This window comes from Lynx canadensis, chromosome D2, assembly GCF_007474595.2.
Source record: "Lynx canadensis isolate LIC74 chromosome D2, mLynCan4.pri.v2, whole genome shotgun sequence".
Lineage (NCBI taxonomy): Eukaryota > Metazoa > Chordata > Mammalia > Carnivora > Felidae > Lynx > Lynx canadensis.
Window position 1 is genome coordinate 74,971,982 of NC_044313.2, and position 21,950 is coordinate 74,993,931.

At 44.3% G+C, this 21,950-nt stretch overlaps 1 protein-coding gene across 1 annotated transcript in view; it reads left to right on the plus strand.

Annotated features, from left to right (window-relative positions):
- The window catches only part of ACTN2 (actinin alpha 2), a 73,184-nt gene that overhangs the window by 16,803 nt on the left and 34,431 nt on the right, over nucleotides 1–21,950 (plus strand). The window contains 5 exon segments of the mRNA XM_030334008.1: nucleotides 12,405–12,519; nucleotides 13,445–13,564; nucleotides 14,360–14,446; nucleotides 18,452–18,539; nucleotides 20,294–20,372. Of these exon segments, the coding sequence (XP_030189868.1) occupies nucleotides 12,405–12,519; nucleotides 13,445–13,564; nucleotides 14,360–14,446; nucleotides 18,452–18,539; nucleotides 20,294–20,372 (489 nt within the window).

The following is a 21,950-nucleotide window of genomic DNA, read 5'->3' on the forward strand; positions in this document are numbered from 1 at the left end:
ACTGAGACTTTGATATTGAAGATACTTGATCTGATTAGTTTAACATATGCTTCCAGCCCTAGAATAGTTTGGGTAGAATCTGCGTATTTCTAACCTCTGCCTTTTTCCATTCAACAGTTAAAACGGGGGAGTTTCACCAAGATCATTTACTAACGGTCCTTTAGAAGAGCTAGGACTTTTTTTAAATAAAAGGTTTTAAAAATAAGTTTTATAAATTTTTATATAAAAATTTTGTTTCCAAAAAATTCAAAACAATTTTTTTCTTGTTTCAAAACACAGAGAATCGGTGGAGCAGAGACGTGTCTGATGTTCTTGCTTGTTACTTTACGTACTTTGCCGATAATAGGAATGTAGAGATGAGTAACTGTAGCTGAGAAATGAAAATCAAGAGCATGAGTAATAAAGACTCCTGTAAGTGGTGATAAAATGTTTGTGGGAAATTTTCTTGAGCAGGGAGGAAATTAACAGATGGAAATACTTTAGCTTCTAGATAAATGTAAGATCTTTATGAAACAGGGAAACGTGCTAAATAATTCAACCCAAATTTAGTATTATTTATGGTGATTCGTATGAGAGGGAACATGGGGACACGTATTAGACTTTAAATGGAGGCTTTGACATGGAAAAGGAATCCAGTAAGCTGAGACTTAGGACAGTTGTCATTTTCACAGGACAAGGGAAGCATACCGTCACTTAAGATCAGCAAATGATAGATTTCGATTCCGCAGATCATTCTTGTCTTCACTGAAATCAATAACATTTTGATCGGAATAACGAATATTTTAGCGTGTTTGAGGGTTGACCTGTCTTTAGAAAATGGGCCCTAAAGCCTGAAGTATGAAAAGACAATTCTTAAATAAAGGTAAAAAGTGTGACTCTCACACAAACATAGAAGTGAATGCATGTTAAAGATGTTATTTAACTCATTAAAGAAAAATGAAGAGGAGTTAACGAGCAGTTCAAGAGAAAATCCAAAGAAGAGGCACATTTATAGGTTAGGAATGGCGAGATGAACGTCCACAGGGCAGGAGACGTTTTTCTATGGGAGGAAGGAGGATGGTCCCTGTACAAAACAGAATGCCTTTCTTGTCTATAGGCAAGAATGATTTGATTGTTCTCCTTTATCTATGATTTAGGAGTTGGACCATAGTGTAGGAGGGGTGCTGTAGACAAGGCACAGGTTTCCTATTGAAGCCTAGACTTTTCCCGATACAAAGTAGCCTTATTAGTTGTCCTTACCCCTTTCCAAATTAGTAACTTTAATCTGTCCGGTCCTTTTCTGGAAGTTGTGGAGGAGAGTCCACATACTGGAGAGGCCATTCCTCAAGCCGGAATCAGTCTGGGCTAGATTTGGCTTTTGTGAAAAAACCTAAAAACCATTTTTTTTTTCCCTGTTAGCAGCCTTAGGGCTTTACAGAACCTTTCTTTCTGTATTCTGAACAGCCCAGGACCTAAATGGAAGTCAGTCTTAGGAGCCTGGTGACTGAAGCCCAAAATTCACGGTTCAGAATTTCTGATGAAAACCAGACATGGGTGGAACTATCTTTCCAAGTGCTGGGAGAGCCATCTTTAACCTACCCACTTAAAGGATCATCCATTAGCCTGATTCTATTTTCGGATACCCTCAGCCATGAGGTTGTCTTTTATTTTTTACAAGGGTTTTTTTTTTTTTTTTTTCCTTCTTTTTTTGGCAAGGTTACAGAGTCTCTTTTAACATTTAAGGATTCCGTAATGAAGTTTGACACGATAATTTTTTAAAAACCTGGAACTTGAGCAGATAGCAGATTTTAAACTCCTCAGTCTTTTTTATTTTTTCAGTAAAAAAAAAAAAAAAAAAAAATCTGACTGCTTTCGTCTTTACTAACTGTCCCAGAAAGTCTGGCAAATGAGATCCTATTGAGCAAATACTGAGTGCTAGTATGCTCCAGCCACCTGTCAGGAGCACAGAGCAAAGACCCCTGCTTAGAAGTGTATCACTTACACCAGCATTTTATTTTATTTAAATTTTTTAATATAATTTATTGTCCAGTTGGCTAACATACAGTGTATACAGTTGCCCTTGGTTTTGGGGGTAGATTCCCTTGATTCATCACTTACGTACGACACCCAGTGCTCCTCCCAACAAGTGCCCTCCTCAATGCCCATCCCCCATTTTCCCCTCTCCCCCAACCCCCCATCAACCCTCAGTCTGATCTCTGTATTTAAAGAGTCTCTTATGGTTTGCCTCCCTCCCTCTCTGTTTGTAACTATTTTTTTTTTACGTGGTGTCCCACGTCAGGTATTTCTGACAGTATTTTTTCTGCTTTCCCACCAGGTCCTTAAAGGACTCTGATAGTGACAGCCCCCCTTGAGTTGTTCGTAGGCTACCCTACCCCCCAATTTGAGATTGCCAGACATCCTAACTTTGGGTAGAAGAGACCCCCTGAACGCTGCTTGCTGAGGGGAGTGGTGGGCAGTGAATCATCAGTGGAAAAAGACTTCTTCTTTTTTCCCCACTTACTTTGTCTTTGAGTAATTAAATTAGTATTTCTGAGGATCCCTGGGATTCAAGTTAAAAACAGTACTTTGGGGGCACCTGGGTGGCTCAGTCGGTTAAGCGCCTGACTCTTGATATCAGCTCGGGTCATGATCTTATGGTTGGTGAGTTCCAGCCCTGAGTCAGGCACAGAACCTTCTTGGGATTCTCTCTCCCTTTCTCTCTCTGCCCCTCCCCTGCTTGCTCTTTCTCTCTCTCAAAATAAATAAACATTAAAAAAAAAAAGCAGTGTTTGGTACTGTTGACCTTCCAGCTTATTTATGACTGGAATTGTCACCATTTCAAGTGTTGAAAATTCAAATAAGTGCTAGTCCTCTCTGTGTGAATCCAGGTATGCCTGCTGGGTGTTGGGTTCTGTGGGTGATACAGAGGTGAGTAAGACAGGATTACTGTGGTCGTTTTGGTGTAGGCTTGCAGGCATATGAAAGTCTGAGAAATCAGTGTGTGTCTGCCATTTGCAATGGGATGAAATGGGATTTGCCTTTTTTTTTTTTTAGAGGGAAAGTGACTCATCTTTATGTCAAGGATTTGCCTTTTTTAAGAGTTAATTTTTAAAAACTTTTTAAATGTTTATTTACTTTTGAGAGAGGAGCAGGCAGAGGCAGGGAGAGAGGGAGACGCAGAATCCGAAACAGCCTCCAGGTCCGAGCTGTCAGCACAGAGCCCGACGTGGGGCTTGAACTCGTGAACAGTGAGATTGTGACCTGAGCCAAAGTCGGACGCTCCACCGACTGAGCCACCCAGGTGCCCCTTACAAGACTTAAATTTTAAGGCTCTTTATACTTAGTGTATTTGGAACCAAGTCCTGATGCAAATGTAGCCCTTTATATTAATTGTCTCTTGGGAGTACCTTAAAAAAAAATTACCCAGGCATAATATTTTTTCCTACTATCAGCCAGAATTAATGTTCTGAACACCTTGTGCCTTGAGGAAGTGAAGAGATGCTAACGATGTTCTTTGTTCTCTGACCAGTGGTGTGAGTACTTGTGGAAAATCCGGAAAAGATGAAGACCTGGCATCTTTCCGGCTTCTTGGATCCCAGACCCTCTCGCCTCCCTTTTCCGTCTGTATTACTGCAACAGTTTATGAACTGTGCTAAGCAACAGCTTGTTTATGCTTAGTTATTGGAGGTGGAATATCTCTTATGCTCAAGTAGACTGAGATCGTGACTGTAGGCTGTCTGTTTTTCTATGCAATGGTTTAATTCCCTTTTAAATTAAACCCCAAAGCACCTCAGCTCTCTCTGAATTATTGCCATCACTGAGTGCTGTTCTTTTGTGTTTCCACATTTGTGACATATTTTGCGTTCTCTTTAATTCATCACGCATCACAGTCAACTCGTTGAATTAGGTCAACGGTGCATTCCTTAGGGGAAGAAACAAGCCCCAGGAGAGAGGAGCCGACTTGCCCACACCAGATGCTGAGCCGGTCACAGAGCTAGGCTTCAGATTTTAGGGCTGCTGTTCTTCAGCGACTGCTGACCTGAGCTGTTGCACGCTGTGTTATCTAGCAGGATCTTGGAGCTCTAAGCCGAGGACTGCCCACTGTGTGCTTAGGTCCCTGGTTAACATTAGGGCTCCGTCTTGCAATTGGTTGTAGCACAGGCAGGATCCTTACAAGTAACCCTTTAATGCTTACATACTTCTTTCTCTGGTTACATTTTTTTGTAATGTTACGTGAGTATGATGTCGTGTGGCAACCTTGAAGGTTTGGGATTTTTTTCAAGATCAGATGATTATGCTGACCAGTCAATATTGTGAGTGACTTCTGGGTCCACAGCACTTCCTTAAACGTTTTCCAAGATGGTTATGTGTCTGAATATTTAAATGTAAGGCTCTGTTGCTGATTTCTGATGTGATTCTGGAGTGGCCCATCGTATGGATCGCCAAGCGCATGTCCTCACATGGTGTGTGGACTGGAATCTCTCTCTTGGCTGAGGGGACGGTGAAGCTCTGTGGTGAACCAGAACGTTCTGCCTCTGCAAGCCACAAGGGGCAGGAATTTCTGCCCTCTCTGTCAGTGGGCTCCCTGCTCTTTGTGAGGGTACTGTCTCCTTTTTAAACACTAAAGCTGAAATCACGTTTACTCCAGAGGAACAGCTCTGACCTCCTCTCCTGCATTAACCGGAGATTTTATAAATCTGTGCAGCTTTCTAGATGCTCCCCACCCCTTACTTTTCAAATATTAAAACACACACACACACACACACGAAAGTGATTAGAAGAAATCTTGGCAAATTGGGAGTCTATGGAGTGGAAAAGAACACACCATTAAAGTGATTATTGTAAATAGAAAAATAAATGGAGCATTTTTAGAAAAATCAACTTAAACCACAGAGCGGTTTCCGGTAGGCGTACATGAGAGTGTGTTCAGAACCAGTGCAGTAGGTAACGTTGGCTGACCGGCTTTCACAGTTCTCCTCCTCCTGATAACTTTTTCAACAATTTCATAGAGTTGATCGTGACAATTATCCCGTGTTTTTGTAGCTGGGAAAGTGTCAGGGCATGAAGGACAAACAGTTACATGGAGTCAGAGTCAGAAATAGAATCTGAGTTCTGAGCCATGACTGCAGGCTGGGCCGGGCTTGACCTCCGCCTCTCCTGGGGCCCACTGTCCCCGCTTACCTGGGGCCAATTCGTCTCACCCCACAGGATGCGGGCCAGGATGGACACGGCGAGCCTCCCGGTGTCTCCACTCGCTGGGGAAAGCAAGCTATGGGCAATCTCAAAGTCACAGAGCGCTTTGACAGTGCCCCAAACTGATTTGGATCTGAGAACAGTACTGTTTCATAATTGGTGGTCTTGAAAGCTAAGACCTTTCTACCCCCTGAGCCTCATGCAGGGGGCCTCTGCCCAAATGTCCCATCCCTCAGCGGGCCCTGTTCTGTTTCATTCAGAAAAATCCCGTAAGCTTTTCTGAGTGCCCATTTCAGGAAATGTGATCTGAAATGAGTATTTTATGGCATTATCATCAGTTAAAGCTAGTTTAACAAGAATGAAGGAAATGTATAGGTGTTGTCTTGCCATATTTTTGTTTAGTAAATTGAACAGTTAGTCTTACAGGAGGCAGGCCACACCTAGAACCAAATTGCTGAAAGAATTAATAATTAACTGATAGCATGAAATAGACTGCTATGCAGACAACTGTATCAGACTCAAGGTGGATTTTTTTTTTTTTTGGGTCCTTATCTGGGTAATAATCTCTTCCAGGTAGAGATATGAACTTGTGTTATGTCAATAACCGTAGTTATTACGCATCTTGATTAAAAGACCTTCCCTTTTTCTCTGTGGAAAAGTCTACAATATAAGTGTTTATGTCTATAGGCTTAATTCATTGAAAAAGAAACCAAATGCAAATGTATAGCCTTCAGTAACACAGGCTTATCTCAGCATTTCATGTAGTACTTTTTTTGTCATTTAGCACAATGTGCTGATTGGCATAGAATTCATCTTTGAGAAAGACAGTGGTCAGTCTTACAGTTCTTGTGGACTAACTAGGGGCTTTGCCGGTACATTCTTCATGAAGAAGGAGTGGCCTCGCCCACCGCTGAATGGGACCGACAGTTCTTGGTAACAGCTACTCCTGGGAAACTCCTTCAACATATATTGTTCTCAGCCACCATGTTTCAGGGGTTAAAGAACATTTTCCGTGCCTCTTGATTACGTTTAGGAATATAACAGAGGAGGGACTGCTGATAGTTTGAATATCCTTCAGGCTTTCTGTGTGAAAACCTCCTCCTACAAGCCATGGGAACACAGCCTTCACCTCTGGGCCCTTCTCCTTTGCACCCTGTTTCTGAAGAGTTTTTATGCCATGGCCAGGGCAGGCCTGTATTCAGGAAGATCAGTCTGCGCCCCCAGGACTGCCCATCCTGGCCGGTGCCTCACAGGTGGTGATTCCTTCTCTTTTGGGAAGAGATGCTGATATTTGCTCCTGTTGTCTCAGGAATATACATGTCGAGACAGTGCTTTCCACTGCCTTCCCGCCTTTTCCTTTTGTTTTCATGTGAGCTTCTTTGGAAGGTGGTAAGGACTTCAAATACTATCAGCCTTTCCTTTCCGGAGATACGGATCTTCCTTGACTTCTGATGGGGTTACATTTGGATAAACCCATTGTAAGTTGAAAATACCGTAAGTCAAAAATGCATTCTCTACAGCTAACTTCCTGAACATCATAGCTCAGCCCAGCTGACTTTCAGCGTGCTCAGAACACTTCTGTTAGCCTGCGGTTGAGCAAGAGCTTCTAACACCACGCCTGTTTTATAACAGAGTGTTGACTGTCATGTAGTTGAATACCGTACCAGAAGTGAGTGACAGAAGGGCCATGTATATGGGTGCAGAATGTTGGTAAGTGTATCAGTTGTTTACCCTCGTGGTCCTGTGGCTGGCAAGGAGCTGCTGTCCCTGACCAGCGTCACAAGAGAGGACCCTACCACATAGTACAAGCCTGGGAAAAGCTACAGATCCAAAATTCCAAGTATGGTTTCTACTGAATGTGAATGGCTTTTATGCCGATAGGAAGTAAAAAATTAGAAGTCGGACCATCGTAAGTCAGGAACATCTGTAGATGGTTCTGTGGTTTCCTGTCTGGTTATCTTTGGATGGCCCTGAAAGTTTTTTTTTCCACATGCCTGTCTTTGAGCTGCAGAAAGCATTGGTACTTATCGCTAGGTGTAGAGGCGTGGGGAATGAGCTGTTCTCCAGGAGGGAGGTAGAGGAAGCAGGAGAGGAGGTTGGAGAACCTCACCTGTGACTGAGCAGTTTCTGGGTTGAGCTGTGACCTGTGGAGACTGTGGCCTGTTTCCTTGTTGGACTCTGTCTAGTTCATAGAGCATCATTTTTCGTACGAAAGGACATCTGGCTTGGTAGTCTGGTTTGACCCAAGGAGCCTGCCTCAAAAACCGTGTGGACCTACCCTCATTCCACGCTAGTCCTCCAAGATTTAGTTCCCACAGACTTTAAAGATGTGCGTTGCTATCAGCCAGCAAGACAAGCCACAAAGAAGCCTTCGGGTAAGATGTATGGAGGTTTGCTCTGGCTGTTGTTGCTCTGTCTCCTCCATAATTAGCAGGCTTTTCCGAGAAACCGAGGACGATTGGAAATGCATTAAGAACAGTCTCTATAGACCGTGGTAATTAAAACTGTAAATAGAATGAAAATTAAATGTTCTGACAAAGCTTAAAATTCCTTTTCAGAGTGCACTGGCCTCTTTGCAAGCTATTATCTCAGAGCTGTTGGGGTCCTTTCTTCACATTCCAATTGGTTAGTTACCACCTTTATTGGCTCCTTGGAATGCTCATTAAAGATAGGGACCCTTCATTAGACTTAACTAAATAAATTGACCTTTTCGATTAGATTCATTCCCTGGATTTGCACAAAGGAATAATTACCTCTGGGAAATTACCTTCCCTGTTATGTATACCTATAAAAAGGTAGGATCAAACAGACCTCCACAGTGTTGCATAGCGGGGTCAGGAAGCTTGCACGGATTTCATGAGCAGCTTTGGGGTTCTATTCGGGAGTGTTTCTGATACTTTTATTATGAAAGGACTTCAATCATGTGGTAACAGGATAAGGTAATTTTCACCAGCAGTAGTTGATCATTTTAAGTTGAATCTGAACAAAAAGAACTCTATAAATATTTTAGGTCATGATATTTTTTGCCTGTCAATTCAATTTTTAAAAATCATGACCTACAACAGACACATGAAAAGATGCTCAATGTCACTCCTCATCAGGGAAATACAAATCAAAGCCACACTGAGATACCACCTCACATTGGTCAGAGTGGCTAAAATGAACAAATCAGGAGACTGTAGATGCTGGCAAGGATGTGGAGAAACGGGAACCCTCTTGTACTCTTGGTGGGAATGCAAACTGGTGCAGCCGCTGTGGAAAATAGTGTGGAGGTTCCTCAAAAAATTAAAAACAGATCTACCCTACGACCCAGCAATAGCACTACTAGGAATTTATCCAAAGGATAGAGGAGTGCTGATGCATAGGGGCACATGTACCCCACTGTTTATAGTAGCACTTTCAACAATAGCCAAATCATGGAAAGAGCCCAAATGTCCATCGATGGATGAATGGATAAGGAAGATGTGGTTTATATGTACAATGGACTACTATTTGGCAATGAGAAAGAATGGAATCCTGCCATTTGCAACAACATAGATATGGAACTGGAGGGTATTATGCTAAGTGAAGTAAGTCAGTCAGAGAAAGACAGATGTCATATGTTTTCACTCATATGTGGAATTTGAGAAACTTAACTGAAGACCATAGGAGAAGGAAAGGGGAAAAATAGTGTCAAACAGAGAGGGAGGCAAACCATAAGAGACTTTTAAATACAGAGATCAGACTGAGGGTTGATGGGGGTGTGGGGAAAGGGGAAAATGGGTGATGAGGATTGAGGAGGGCACTTGCTGGGAGGAGCACTAGGTGCTGTATTAAGCAATGAATCTACCCCCAAAACCAAGAGCACACTGTATACACTGTATGTTAGCCAATTTGACAAAATATTATATTAAAAAAAATCATGGCCTGTTTTCTTGTGCCTGTCCCAACAGGTTAGATATATGATTAATCTCAGTATTGTGAGTTAAAAAAAAAAAAAACCAAAACCATGTTTAAAGTAGTTTTTCTTGCTGAAAATGGGGCCTGGGATGTGTTTTACTGAAGGATAACTGGAAACAGCTTAACTGTCCATCCACAGGGAGCTAGTTACATAAAGTATGGTATATGCACTACAGGGAAATACTATGCAGCCATGAAAAGGAATGATCTGTACTGATGCAGAATGACCCCTAGGTTATATTTTTTAAGTGGGTAAAAACAAAATCCAGGTACAGAACAATGCGTATACTCTGATTTGTATTAAAAGGACAAAAAACGATGTGTGTATCTGTCTCTATATCTGTCGAAGATCATTGAGGAGATACACAAACGAATGTGTGTGTTCCCTCTGGGGAAGAAAGCTGGGTGGTTGGGAGTAGGAAGAAAGGGATGCTTTTCACTTCATCCCCTTTTGTACCACTTGAATTTTTTTTAAGTTTTTAAAATTTATTTTGAAAGAGAGAGAGCGAGTGCACATGCGCAAGTGAGGGAGGGGCAGAGAAGGAGAGGGAGAGGGAAAATCCCAAGCAGGCTCTGCACAGACAGCACAGAGCCCGATGCGGGGCTTGAACCCATGAACCGTGAGATCATGACCTGAGCCAAAGTTGGATGCTTGACCGACTGAGCCACCCAGGTGCCCCTACGTGAAGTTTGAACCAAGGAAATTCATTACCTATTCAAAAAGTAAATAGATAGGGGTGCCAGGGTGGCTCAGTTGGTTAAGTGTCCGACTTGGGCTCGAGTCATGATCTCATGGTTTGTGAGTTTGCGTCCTGCATCAGGCTCTGAGCCTGCTTCGGATTCTGTCTCCCTCTCTCTCTGCCCCTCCCCCAACTCATGCTCTGTATCTCTCCCTCTCTCTCTCTCTCTCAAAAATAAATAAACTTAAAATAAAAAATAAATTGCTTCTCGGCCTCTTGGCTAAGATCAAGTGTAAAAAAAAAAGTAAATGGATCAACTAATATTGAAATAAATAAATGATGGACTGTTTGTAACAATCTTAGTTTCAAACACCAAAGTTGGGTTATCTAGAGTAACTCTGTCCCATAGAGCTTTCCATGATGCTGGAAGAGTTCCGTATAGGCACCATCCAGCTCAGTAGCCACCAGCCACATGTGGCTTTTGAGCACTTGAAAAGTGGCTGTGCCCAGCAAGAAGTTGCTGTGGCTGAGGTCAGAGAGATTGTTGCCTGTTTTCCCCTCTAGGGTTTTGATGGCTTCCTGTCTCACGTTTAGGTCTTTCATCCATCTTGGGTTTATTTTTGTCTGTGATGTAAGAAAGTGGTCTAGTTTCATTCTTCTGCCTGTTGCTGTCCAGTCCTCCCAGCACCGTTTGCTAAAGAGATGGTCTTTTTTCTGTTGGATACTCTTTCCTGCTTTGTCAAAGATTAGTAGCCAAGAGCACACTGTATACACTGTATGTTAGCTAACGTGACAGTAAATTCTGTTTTAAAAAATAAGGAAGAGAGAAGTGGCTTGTGCAACTGAGGAACTAAAATTTTAATTTCCTTTAATTTTTATTAATTTACGCTTAAATAGCTACACATGGCTAGTGGCTGCCCCATCGACTGGGGATAGATCTAGAGTATGTGGTTTCAAGTTGTTCTTCTGTTTAAAGCTGACTAAAGTTCAGATGTGTTTTGGGAGACCTAATTATTACTGTAGGCTCTCTGAGTAAAATGAATTCTTCTAAGTCCAAGAAGACGCCTACATTTTTGCCCTTGAACTTAACGCCATCACGTATTTGTTGAAAAAAGTGACAATCAGGTTTTTAAATCTTCTTTATTACTCAGGAAAATCATTTTTATGGAAACTGTCTTTTTGTGGCGTTGCACGAAAGCTGTTTGTTTTTTAGGTATTCATTTTGTCATCTAGAACACAGACCCTATCTGTGTGTCTCCCCACAGAGTAACGTGCCGGGCATTTTGTTCTTGAGCCCCACAGCTGTTGTGAGACAAGGGGACAGTTTGCATTCTTAGCCAGCAGCTGCCAGAAGCACTTCTAAAATGGTTTTGGCAGGGAATCGTGCGCAAGTGGAAGCCAAGTTAAATGCGGCTTGAAAAATAAACAGAATGACTTTGGATGTCACTTCACATATAGTCCATCTTTCCACTGAAGATTGTCTTTGTAATTTGTTAACCTGACTAGGCTGTATCTAATGGTCTTTTGAGATGCAGGGTCTAGCTCAGGGCCTGAAATATGCCAGCCGGTGGGAAGTTATTGTTACTATTACTGTTATCATTATTTTTAATGACTGACTCTACTGCAAATCTGTTTAATTAATTTAGTTACTGGCTTAACATTGTTGTGCATTCAGGATAAGCTAGATGTAGGTAATTAGTGGTTATGGGTCTCCTCCTCTCTTCTCCTTTCTGCGACACAATACCGCCCACCCTCTGCTCTAAAGCAAGACATTATGAACATTCCTGAAACATTATTTATTCATCCGTTCTGCAAGCAAGCTTATTTTTGTTGTATGCAGGGAATAAGCACACTCTAATGTAGTCTGTATTTCCTACAAAGTAAGAGGTTTTCGGAAGGCATAGGTGCGAACATGGTACCTTTTTTTAAAGTCCATTTATTTTGAGAGAAAGAGCACAAGTGGGAGAGGGGCAGAGAGAGAGAGAGAGAAAATCCCAGGCAGGTTCCATGCTGTCAGTGTAGAGCCAGACACAGGGTTCGATCCCATAAAATGTGAGATCATGATCTGAGCTGAGATTAAGAGTCGGATGCTCATCCTCCTGAGCCACCCCAATGCCCCTGAACATGGTACCTGTTTGTTTGTTTTTTTAATGTTTATTTTTGAGAAAGAGACAGAGCGAGCAGGGAAGAGGCAGAGAGAGAGAGAGAGAGAGAGGGAGACACAGAATCTGAAGCAGGCTCCAGGCTCTGAGCTGTCAGCACAGAGCCCGACACAGGGCTCAAACTGACCAACCGTGAGATCATGACCTGAGCTGAAGTCGGATGCTTAACCAGCTGAACCACCCTGGCGGCCCTGGACGTGGTACCGTTTTAAACAGAAGGCACAAATTCCTCAGGCTGGCATATCAAATAAATGATTTTCTTTTGTCCCTAAAGGGGAAACTAACAAAATCTTACTTTAGTCTTTCGAGTCGTTCTTTCCACCAAATTCTCCCCAGAGGAGTTCCAGCCTCTTAGACTCCCCAGAGTGCATACGATGTCAAGTGTTGTCTGCACGGAGGGGGGCTGACCGCTGATGGGTCTGTGCCCAGCAGTGTCTGGTTCTCGTTGCAGACCTTCACGGCCTGGTGTAATTCCCACCTAAGGAAAGCTGGCACCCAGATTGAGAACATCGAGGAGGACTTCAGGAATGGCCTTAAACTCATGCTGCTTTTGGAAGTCATCTCAGGTTGGTCCTGGATATTGCATAGCCGTCCTACCCGAGTCCCGTGCGTCCGCGTGTGAGCACTAGATATGCGTCTAGTTAGAGATGACTGTATCAGAAATTCCCTTTGAACCTGGCTGGGCAAGAACATGGTATTATTAGCAAAGAAAACCTTTCCAAAGAGCAGTCTGCCTGGACTTCTTTTTCTGCCCTGAATAAGGAGTAAATTCTGCTTAAAACTGACTAATTAAAATCATGTTTGTACCGCCCACCTCGAAACAAAATAAAAGAAAAAAAGTGACGTTTATGTGACTACCCACCAAGCTGCCCTCTCTACTCTTAGCCCAGCTAGCGCATCTCCCAAATGTTGTCGTTCATGCAGCCAGCCGGTGTATGTGTTGGCGTAACTCGGAAAACATGAGCTCAAATCCCAGAGGGGTTGTGTTTTGCCCTGAATTTCAGTTGGCTGGATTAGAGTTTGGATGAGAGGAGGGATCACCCTTGAAGAAGTGTGACTGGGAGGGCGATGGCAAGTCTGCCCCGATCCATATATCTTCATAATCAGGCGTCTCAGCCCTGGCAGCCACCGCGGTGATTTGGACTAGGCTCTCGTGACTTCCTCTAATAGCTAGTCGGCGGCTCCAGACACTCCCAGGATACCAACCAGCTTTTCTCCGTTCTCCTTTGTAAGTTGGCTCGTATGTGGACCAAACTGGAGTCTCCCGGCAGATCTGAAAAGCATATGGCTCCACATCAGTCCATTGGTCTTGAAAGTTTTTTTGGTCCGTGTTCCTCTACACTGTGATTTACAGAAGCCAGAGACCCATCAGAAATAGTCAGATACCGTGCTTTCCATTTAAGGAAGCACCGACTCTGAATGTTGGCATCTTGGTTCCACGTCAAGGAATTAGTTTCTCTGTGCCTACGCTCTTCTTTTTTCATCTGACAGGGGAAAGGCTGCCGAAACCTGACCGAGGAAAAATGCGATTCCACAAAATTGCTAATGTCAACAAAGCCTTGGATTACATAGCCAGCAAAGGCGTGAAACTGGTGTCCATCGGGGCTGAAGGTAAATGAGGTGTGAGAAGAATAACCTTGGCTGCCACACTGATCTCTCAGTGGGGGGCAGGTGTGCCTGCTGCCGGATGAATTCTTCCCTCCCTCCCTTCTGTTGCTTGTGTCTGCTTCACGTCAGGCTCTCTGGTAGGCTCTGGTGTCTAGAGATGAGAATAAAAGGTAGCATGAATGGGAGACCAGGCTCCGAGGTTATCCGTAAAGACGAGAGTCAAATATAATGCTGTCTTCTTCAAACCGATTATCGGCATGAGAAAGACCTTAACCTTCCCAGTCACTCTTAAAAAGAACTAATTAACAGGAGGAAAGTGACCTCTTCATTCTCTGGGATATTGGGAACCCTGGAGAGTTTGGTAGGAGCTGAGACTCCCCTGCTTCTTAGTTTACACAACTGAATCCTGTGAACCTGCCACCTGGGGACCACTGGAAGGATCGGGGTCTCAAGAACAGCCTGTGTTCTGTGTATCTGATGACTTAGAACCCTAGCCCATCTAGTCTTTACACTTTGGAAACTCTTGGGTTGTTTTTGGTGATTATGCATTCGCAAGATTTGTGCTTATGATTAACTCAGAATTCATTTAATCTAGAGACATTTGGTTATGAATACTGTATTTATAACTAGACACGCTGCCACACTTACAAAAACATCAACTGGTCTTTCTGCGTATGGATGTAGTTTCCGATAGCTCGGAAGTCAAAGCTTAGGGGAAACGTACAAGTTATAGGAGAAGTTTATGCACCGGTTATGTTATCACGACACTAATTTGTTGTTGTGTTTTCTCACCTAAAGAAATTGTGGATGGCAACGTGAAAATGACGCTGGGTATGATCTGGACCATCATCCTTCGCTTTGCTATTCAGGATATTTCAGTTGAAGGTAAGAGATATGGTTGAAGATCTGATGGTAATAAGATACTTGGAGTGGTTGTGTAAATTGAGTTCATAAAGTCAAATTTGAATAGGGCTTTTAAGCTGGAAGTGCCATTTACATGATTTAAGGAAAGATATGGGAGTTGGGTTTTCACAGGTTTTATATTTGTATGGGAAAAGACCCCAGCAATACTGTTTCATTCACGGGGGTGGAGTCATTTGGGGAAAAGATGAGCACGTGTTCAGAACAGAAGTCGCTCTTTAAAATGAGCATTTTTTTGAGCTTCTAATTGCTTATTATACTAGTAGGTTCACAACTAGAGCAGTGCTGTTAAGACTTAAAGCTGAAACACTTTTTTTCAGGTGCAAAAAAACAGTTGAAATCTGAGTTCATTCATTCACCCTCCCTCCTTCCCTCCCTTCCTCCTTTCACTGTCTGTTTCTGTCTTTCTGTCCCTCTTTCTGTCTTTCTGTTAACAAAATCTCTATTGTTATTGTATCTTTCGGCCCAACAACTGTTCTGTCACTATAATAGAATCGTAATCCTTGGCGTTCCACCGAAGATGAAAATCTTTAGTCTTTTACGCCCACTGTACTCCTAAATATTTTGATGAATTCAGCACTGTTGAAAAGTGTCAAATTGACATTCTCAAAATTAGAAGTTGGCCTGTTTAGGCTTCACATCACAAAATGTATAGCCACAGAACATATTTAAATAAGGTGGTGTTATTGTCCAGCCAGTCAGCATCCTGTCATTTGTCACCTGACGGGTAACCAGGTACCTGCATGGTGAGGGGGGCGTTGTTTATAATTCTGCCCAGGATGGAGTCCCCGTTGACGCTGGTTTTTCAGATGACGTCAGTTGCTAATCAACCAACAAACACTAAAAAACCACTAATTTATCTACTGCTGGACCAGATGGCATGAAGCCTATGGTATTTACCCTTAAGGAGTTTCTTACCCACTTAGGTTATTCCCGTCTGGCACTGAAGCCCCACTTGTGTCATCTAAAAATCCAAGTAAGATATGATGTATTAAAATCTCAATAATTCAGGCTCAGAAATGACAGCCAGCTTGAATTAATAAACAGCCTGAATTTGAAAACTTCCATAAATGTACTTTTATTCAAGCACATTTCTTTCATTCCGGCGAAAATAACAAAATGCTTCTTAAAAGTTCTCACTGTATTAAGAGGCGGTAACTCGTAATAACTTTACCAATTTTATGTACTTCCAGATATAAATATTTAAACAGTTAAACCCACCTTAAAGAACAAATATGAATTTTTTGGTTTTACTATTTTAAAAATGTTTACTTATTTTGAGAGAGAGAGAGTGTGAGCAGGGGAAGAATAGAGAGAAAGAGAGAGAGAGTGAGAGAGAGAGAGAGAGAGAGAGAGAGAGAGAGAGAGTCCCAAGCAGGCTCCATGCTCAGTGCAGAGCCCAGTGTGGGGCTTCATCTAACTAGGAGATTATGACCTGAGCTGAAATCAAGAGTCAGACACTTAACTGACTGAGCCACCCAGGTGCCCCTATTTTTATTTATTTTTATTTTCTTTTACTTTTTTAATGTTTGTTTTTAAGAGAGAGACGGCACATGAGCAGGGGAGGGGCAACGAGAGAGACGGAGACACAGAATCCGAAGCAGGCTCCAGTCTCTGAGCTGTGAGATCATGACCTGAGCTGAAGTAGGATACTTAACCGACTAAGCCACCCAGGTGCCCCAGTGACTGGCAAATTTAAATTTCCATAGCAGTTGTGAGATTTTATTCATCTACTTTACCTCTGTTTGCCTTGCTAGCCTGTTTCATTTAAACTTTGTAATGTACAGTACATTATTTCCTCCTGGCGTACTTTTTCTTATTAGTTCTATTGGCCAGGACCACTAGATAGGGAGTTTCATCCTTCAGCATCTGTACCAATTAATATTTGAATGAGGTCTTAGAACTTTCAGTTGCTTTTCCTTTTTTTTTTTTTAATTTTTTTTTTTAACATTTATTTATTTTTGAGACAGAGAGACAGAGCATGAACGGGGAAGGGTCAGAGACAGGGAGACACAGAATCTGAAACAGGCTCCAGGCTCTGAGATGTCAGCACAGAGCCCGACGCGGGGCTCGAACTCATGGACCGTGAGATCATGACCTGAGCCGAAGTCGGCCGCTCAACCGACTGAACCACCCAGGCGCCCCTCAGTTGCTTTTCCAAATAAGAATTTTCTAAAGAAGAGATGTGAACAGGAATCATTCAAGTTATTCCATAGCACATGAAATTTTGGGAGTGTGTTTATTTAAACTGGGTTATAGGTCAAAAGGAAGTCAGAACTAGAGTGGATAATTTAAATAAATAATTACGGAATACTTATTTTGATATTAAAAAAAAATAAACTTCAAGCTCTAACTGAAATGGGAGGCCAAGTTCCAGTGTTAGTCAAGAGTCCATGTGTTTACAGGGGTTTTCTAAACTGTTAACACTTAAATACAGACAGAGTCCTAGATTTTAGGAGCAGGTTTGAGGAACTGTTTGGATATATGTAACTTTGGGTTCTCCAAGAAGCAAGTGTCAGGTGGGTATTAGATGCTGTCTTAGTCTGCCCAAAAACACCATAGACTGAGTGGCTTGAACAGCAGAAATTTATTTTCTCATGGTTGTAGAGGCTAGAAGTCCAAGATCAGGGTGCCACTGTGGTCAGTTTTTGATAAGGACCTTCATTTTGGCTTGTAGATGACCACTGTCTTGCTATGTCCTGTATCTCTTCTTATAAGGGTGCTAATCCCATCATGGGAGCCCCACCCTCATGACCTTATCCAACCCTAATTGCCTCCCAAAGGCTCCCTATCTAAATAAGGTCAGGGCTTTAACATCAGAATTTTAGGGGGATAGAAACATTCAGTCCAGAACAGACATGCAGGAGATTTGGGGGGGGGGGGTGGAGGGGAATGCCTGTGAAGAACAGGAAATGGCCAGTGCGCTTGGCCAACACCCATGCTGGAGAAGGGAAGGGAAGGCTTGGGGGAGAAGAGTCTTACCTGCAATGTGGTCCTTAGGTCTGTTCACAGGCTGGCGGGGAGCCCCTATGCCTCAGTTGCTCTTAGAGGAGCCCCACATGCACAGGATGGCCCAGTTCTAGGGCCCCTCCCTCGCTCAGTCTTTGGCTGGAGCAGCTGAGGAAGTATGGCCTCTGGGGAGTGAGGGGTGGATTCAGAGTGCCACCTGGGACCTCTGTGAGCTGCCCTTTGCTCCCAGCAGCAGGACATCGGAGCCGCACAACTTCATGGCTACCACAGGGGGGTGTTGTTGTTTCCACTTGGTCAGAACTCAGGTGGCCAAACCTGAAATGCACTAATGAAAGCCTTTCAGTATCATAACAATCACTGGGTAAGGGAGTAAATCTGAGACACTGTGGCCTCTAGTGAATTCCACTTACCCAGGATTCCAAATGGTAAGTGAATTGAATGACAGGTTAGTGAAGTCATAAACTACACACAGATTTTAAAGTTTCCTTTAAAAATGGTAAATTGCCCAAATCTCTGAAGTCTGGTTGTTTGATACTTCTGGTATCATAACTTGCAGTTGCTCCTGCATTGTCCTTTTCAGGTCTCTCTTTTTATTGTTTAAAGTTTATTGTATTTATTTTGAGAGAGGGAATGAGGGAGGGGCAGAGAGGGAGAGAGAATCCCAAGCAGGCCCCACGCTGTCAGCATGGAGTCCAACGCAGGGCTCGAACTCATGAACCGTGAGATCATGACTTGAGCCAAAAATCAAGAGTCAGATGCTTGACTGACTGAGCCACCCAGGTGCCCCTCCTCTGCAAGTCTCTTAAGTGTCATCACAAGGCAGTCCCTGGGCACAGGGTTCTGGCTCCCACCCTTCTACAGAGACCACAGGAAGAGAGGATGTGTTTGATGGTTGCCCCCCCCCCCCCAGGACGTCTCCTTTGAGAAAGTGACTGGGAGTTGGGTGCATTAAGTAGTGAGTATTTCCACGCGGACACTTTTTCCTGGCTGTCATTACAGAAACCTCTGCCAAAGAAGGTCTCCTGCTTTGGTGTCAAAGGAAAACCGCTCCTTATAGAAATGTGAACATTCAGAACTTCCACACCAGGTAAGCAGCCAGGGCCCTGGGTTCTTACATTCTTACTGGGATCCTTAGATGGCAGGGAGGACAGTGGTTCCTTATACTGGTGTCTTCCTGCTCCTGTCTGAGCCATGTTTTATGTATGTAGAGGAACCGAGGCCATAGAATCTCTAATGCTTTAAGACCTCTCTGGGGGTGGGTGGGGGTGTCTGCTTAAGGTTTGAGGCGCTGGTAGAACAGCTTGGTATTGATAAGTGAATACCTTGCAGCACCTGAATGGGGCTTCACAGTTTGGAGGTGTAGGACTGCACCTCACCGTTGCCTTCACCTGGTGTTGGGAGGAGGTGGAAGGCGGGGCTTCTCGGTGAGAAGGCCACGGAGGCAAAATGCGTGTTCCCAGAATGGATCGTCTGCACACCGATGCCTCCCTGTGTTCGACGGGGAAAGACGCTTCATCGGCCAACTTCATATGCTGGGATTCGAGAGAAGTAGAACACTCACATTTGCAGAATGACAGGAACCTGGAGAAATGAAAGCTAAATGCCATTCGAGAGCACGGTTTTGTCACGTGCTTCAGTATTCTACCTCATGCAGGTCTTCTGTCATTGCTATCTGTGGGTAGACAAGCTGTCTGTATTGTCGCCCATTATACCGTGGGTTACCTATGAATATAAACGAGTCCCCAGCCACTGTGGGTAATCAGAGAAATGAAGGGTGAGGATGAGCCACAGGGGAAAATCGGGGAGGTTCTTCTGGGGAGACAAGTATCAGTAGAGTGTCTACCAAGTGTCAGGCACCGAGCCTTGAGGGGCAGAGGTGGGAAAGAGGACTTCCTGTCCCTGTAACACGCAGTCTGGAGGGCATGAGGAGCCACCAAGGGCTGAGACCTTCTGCCAGCATTAAAGTCAACAAGTTCCAGACTGGCTTCTCATTGACCTTCTTGCTTTCCTCCTTGGGCCCAAGATTGGCCCAGGCACTTCAGCTGTGTTGCCCCTGGGGCTTCTCTCCTACCCTGCCTCCCCTTCCTTCCCTGGAGGAACAGAACTCCAGCTCCCAGCCCTCCGTGAACCCCTGGTCATCGCTGGGAGGCTCACCGCCCTAGGTCGTCTGAAGAACGGTTAGCGCAGGTGTCTCTGGGGAAACAGACCGGAAGCCCAGGCCCTCCTTGCTAAGTCCCTCAGGTGCTCGCTTGTCTTTGCCTTTTTAAAAACATGTAAAGAGACTTATGGGGAAAGACATGGGAGTACCTGGGAGCTCATGGTGACTTTTCAAGTATACTAAGAATCTTGGAGAGAAGTATGTCGTGGACATTTCGGGGTAGACGTCCTCGTGTGTGTTTATTGGGTAGACCCTGGCACTTGGATCCACATGGGAGACTTGGAGGAGAGGGAGAGGGGTTTAGGATGGAGGGCACTGAACTGGGAGGAGAGCAAGACACAGTAGAGGGGCGTCTTCCTTCTCGTCACTGCCGGGTCTCCCAGCCCAGAGCCAGAGTGGGCTGGCGGGACGGGGAAGAGTCCTGGGCCCGAAGCTGTAAATGAAGAAGAACCGAGGACCCTAGAAACCCCCTGGAAAGAAGACTGGTGTTCAAGGAAGGGACCACAGTATACTGGGTTGGGTAGGGAGGGAGGTACATGGGGCCTTTGGTGCATTAAGTCAGACAGAAGGGCGTTAGGGGCCATGCGTCCCAAATTTCGGGGCTCCATCTGACCCAGGGCAGACCCTTCCTGCTGCTTTTTCTCCATTAACACGTGTTCCTGTTCTTCCTGACCATCATGCAGCTGGAAAGACGGCCTTGGACTCTGTGCGCTCATCCACAGACACCGGCCGGACCTCATTGACTACTCAAAGCTTAACAAGGTCATTCTGGGGACCTGGCATGCAATGTCCCACCCCCCGCCCCTCAGCATGTTGTCCTGAAATGAGCACATCAGCACTGAACTCACACGAACACCCAGGCTGCCACCAGCATCGTGTCTCCAGCTAGCCTTGCACGTAGTGCAAATGGGAAGGGGAGCCAGGAAAATCCTTTTATTAGCGATTAATTAATTATTAATATTAAATAATGAAGATGGGACAAGACCCAGAGCCACATCAGCCTTTTGGCCCAAATTAAGATATGTTCGTCCATTTGGCTTGATTTACTTTGAAGGTTTTTAGAGATGTGTCTCAGAGATTTTACGCTCCCAGATTGTAAATATGAGAAGTGAAATATCTATGGTTTGGGGTAAAGAAGGGTTCAAATTCCCTAGGCCTTCCTTTCAAATTCCCTTTACCTTTCCTGCAGGGTTGAGCTGCAGACATTCTCACTCAGAATTAATTTCTCACACAAGGGACACTCTGTAATCATCTTGCCATTGACAGAAGGTATTAGCCGTAGCCTCGGAAAAGGGTTTCTTTCGTTCAGTTTTGCTCTCTTTAGAAACTTCAGCCGAGGAAATTTTAATTCTCTGTTTAAGCTTAAGCTTCAGTTCGCTTAAGTTTCCATTAGCGTCAGAATTCTTTCTTTAACAGTGGTTTAAAAACGTGAACCTGTGACAGAGAAAAGAATGCCAGGCCCCTTCTAAACCTGGCGGTAGGTAGTCCTGCTGCCCTAGACTTAACGACGCGTGAAGATAGAGGGCTCGAGGCGTTGCCTGCCCCGAAGATGTTCCCCCAAGCGATGGTTACGGCCCAGTTCCTTCCGGTTGCTGGTGTGCTTCGTGGCCTTGACGTTGAGTCACGTGTTTTGCTTGGAACTGTTTCTGCTGCATGCTGCCCTCACCTGTGTGGTGCGCACGGTCATGGGAAGAGTGTCCTGGCTTTTGCCACCTTCTTACTACTTTTTTGCAATTATTATTATTTTAATAGTTTTGTTGTTGTTTGTTTTAAAAAAAATTTTTTTAACATTTACTTATTTTTGAGACAGAGAGACAGAGCATGAACGGGGGAGGGTCAGAGAGAGGGAGACACAGAATCCAAAGCAGGCTCCAGGCTCCGAGCCATCAGCACAGAGCCCGATGCGGGGCTCGAACTCACGGACCGCGAGATCGTGACCTGAGCCGAAGTCGGACGCTTAACCGACTGAGCCACCTAGGTGCCCCTAATGGTTGTTTATTTTTGAGAGAAAGAGGGCGCCAGCAGGGGAGGGGCAGAGAGAGAGGGAGACACAGAGTCCGAAGTAGGGTCTAGACTCCTGGCTACCAGCACAGAGCCCGATGTGGGGCTTAAAGTCACGGACCGTGAGATCATGACCTGAGCCGGAGTCCGACACTTAACTGACTGAGCCACTCAGGTGCCCCTGGCACCTTTTTAGCTGTCACCTGCTCACTGACTCCCTCCCGGCCTGTCTCCGATGACAGCTACTCCTGAGAAATTTACTTGTACCGTAACGGAAGGTTGCCTGAGTGCCTCAGCTTTTCAAACACATTCTCTTATTCTGGAGTTATTTTGAAAAGT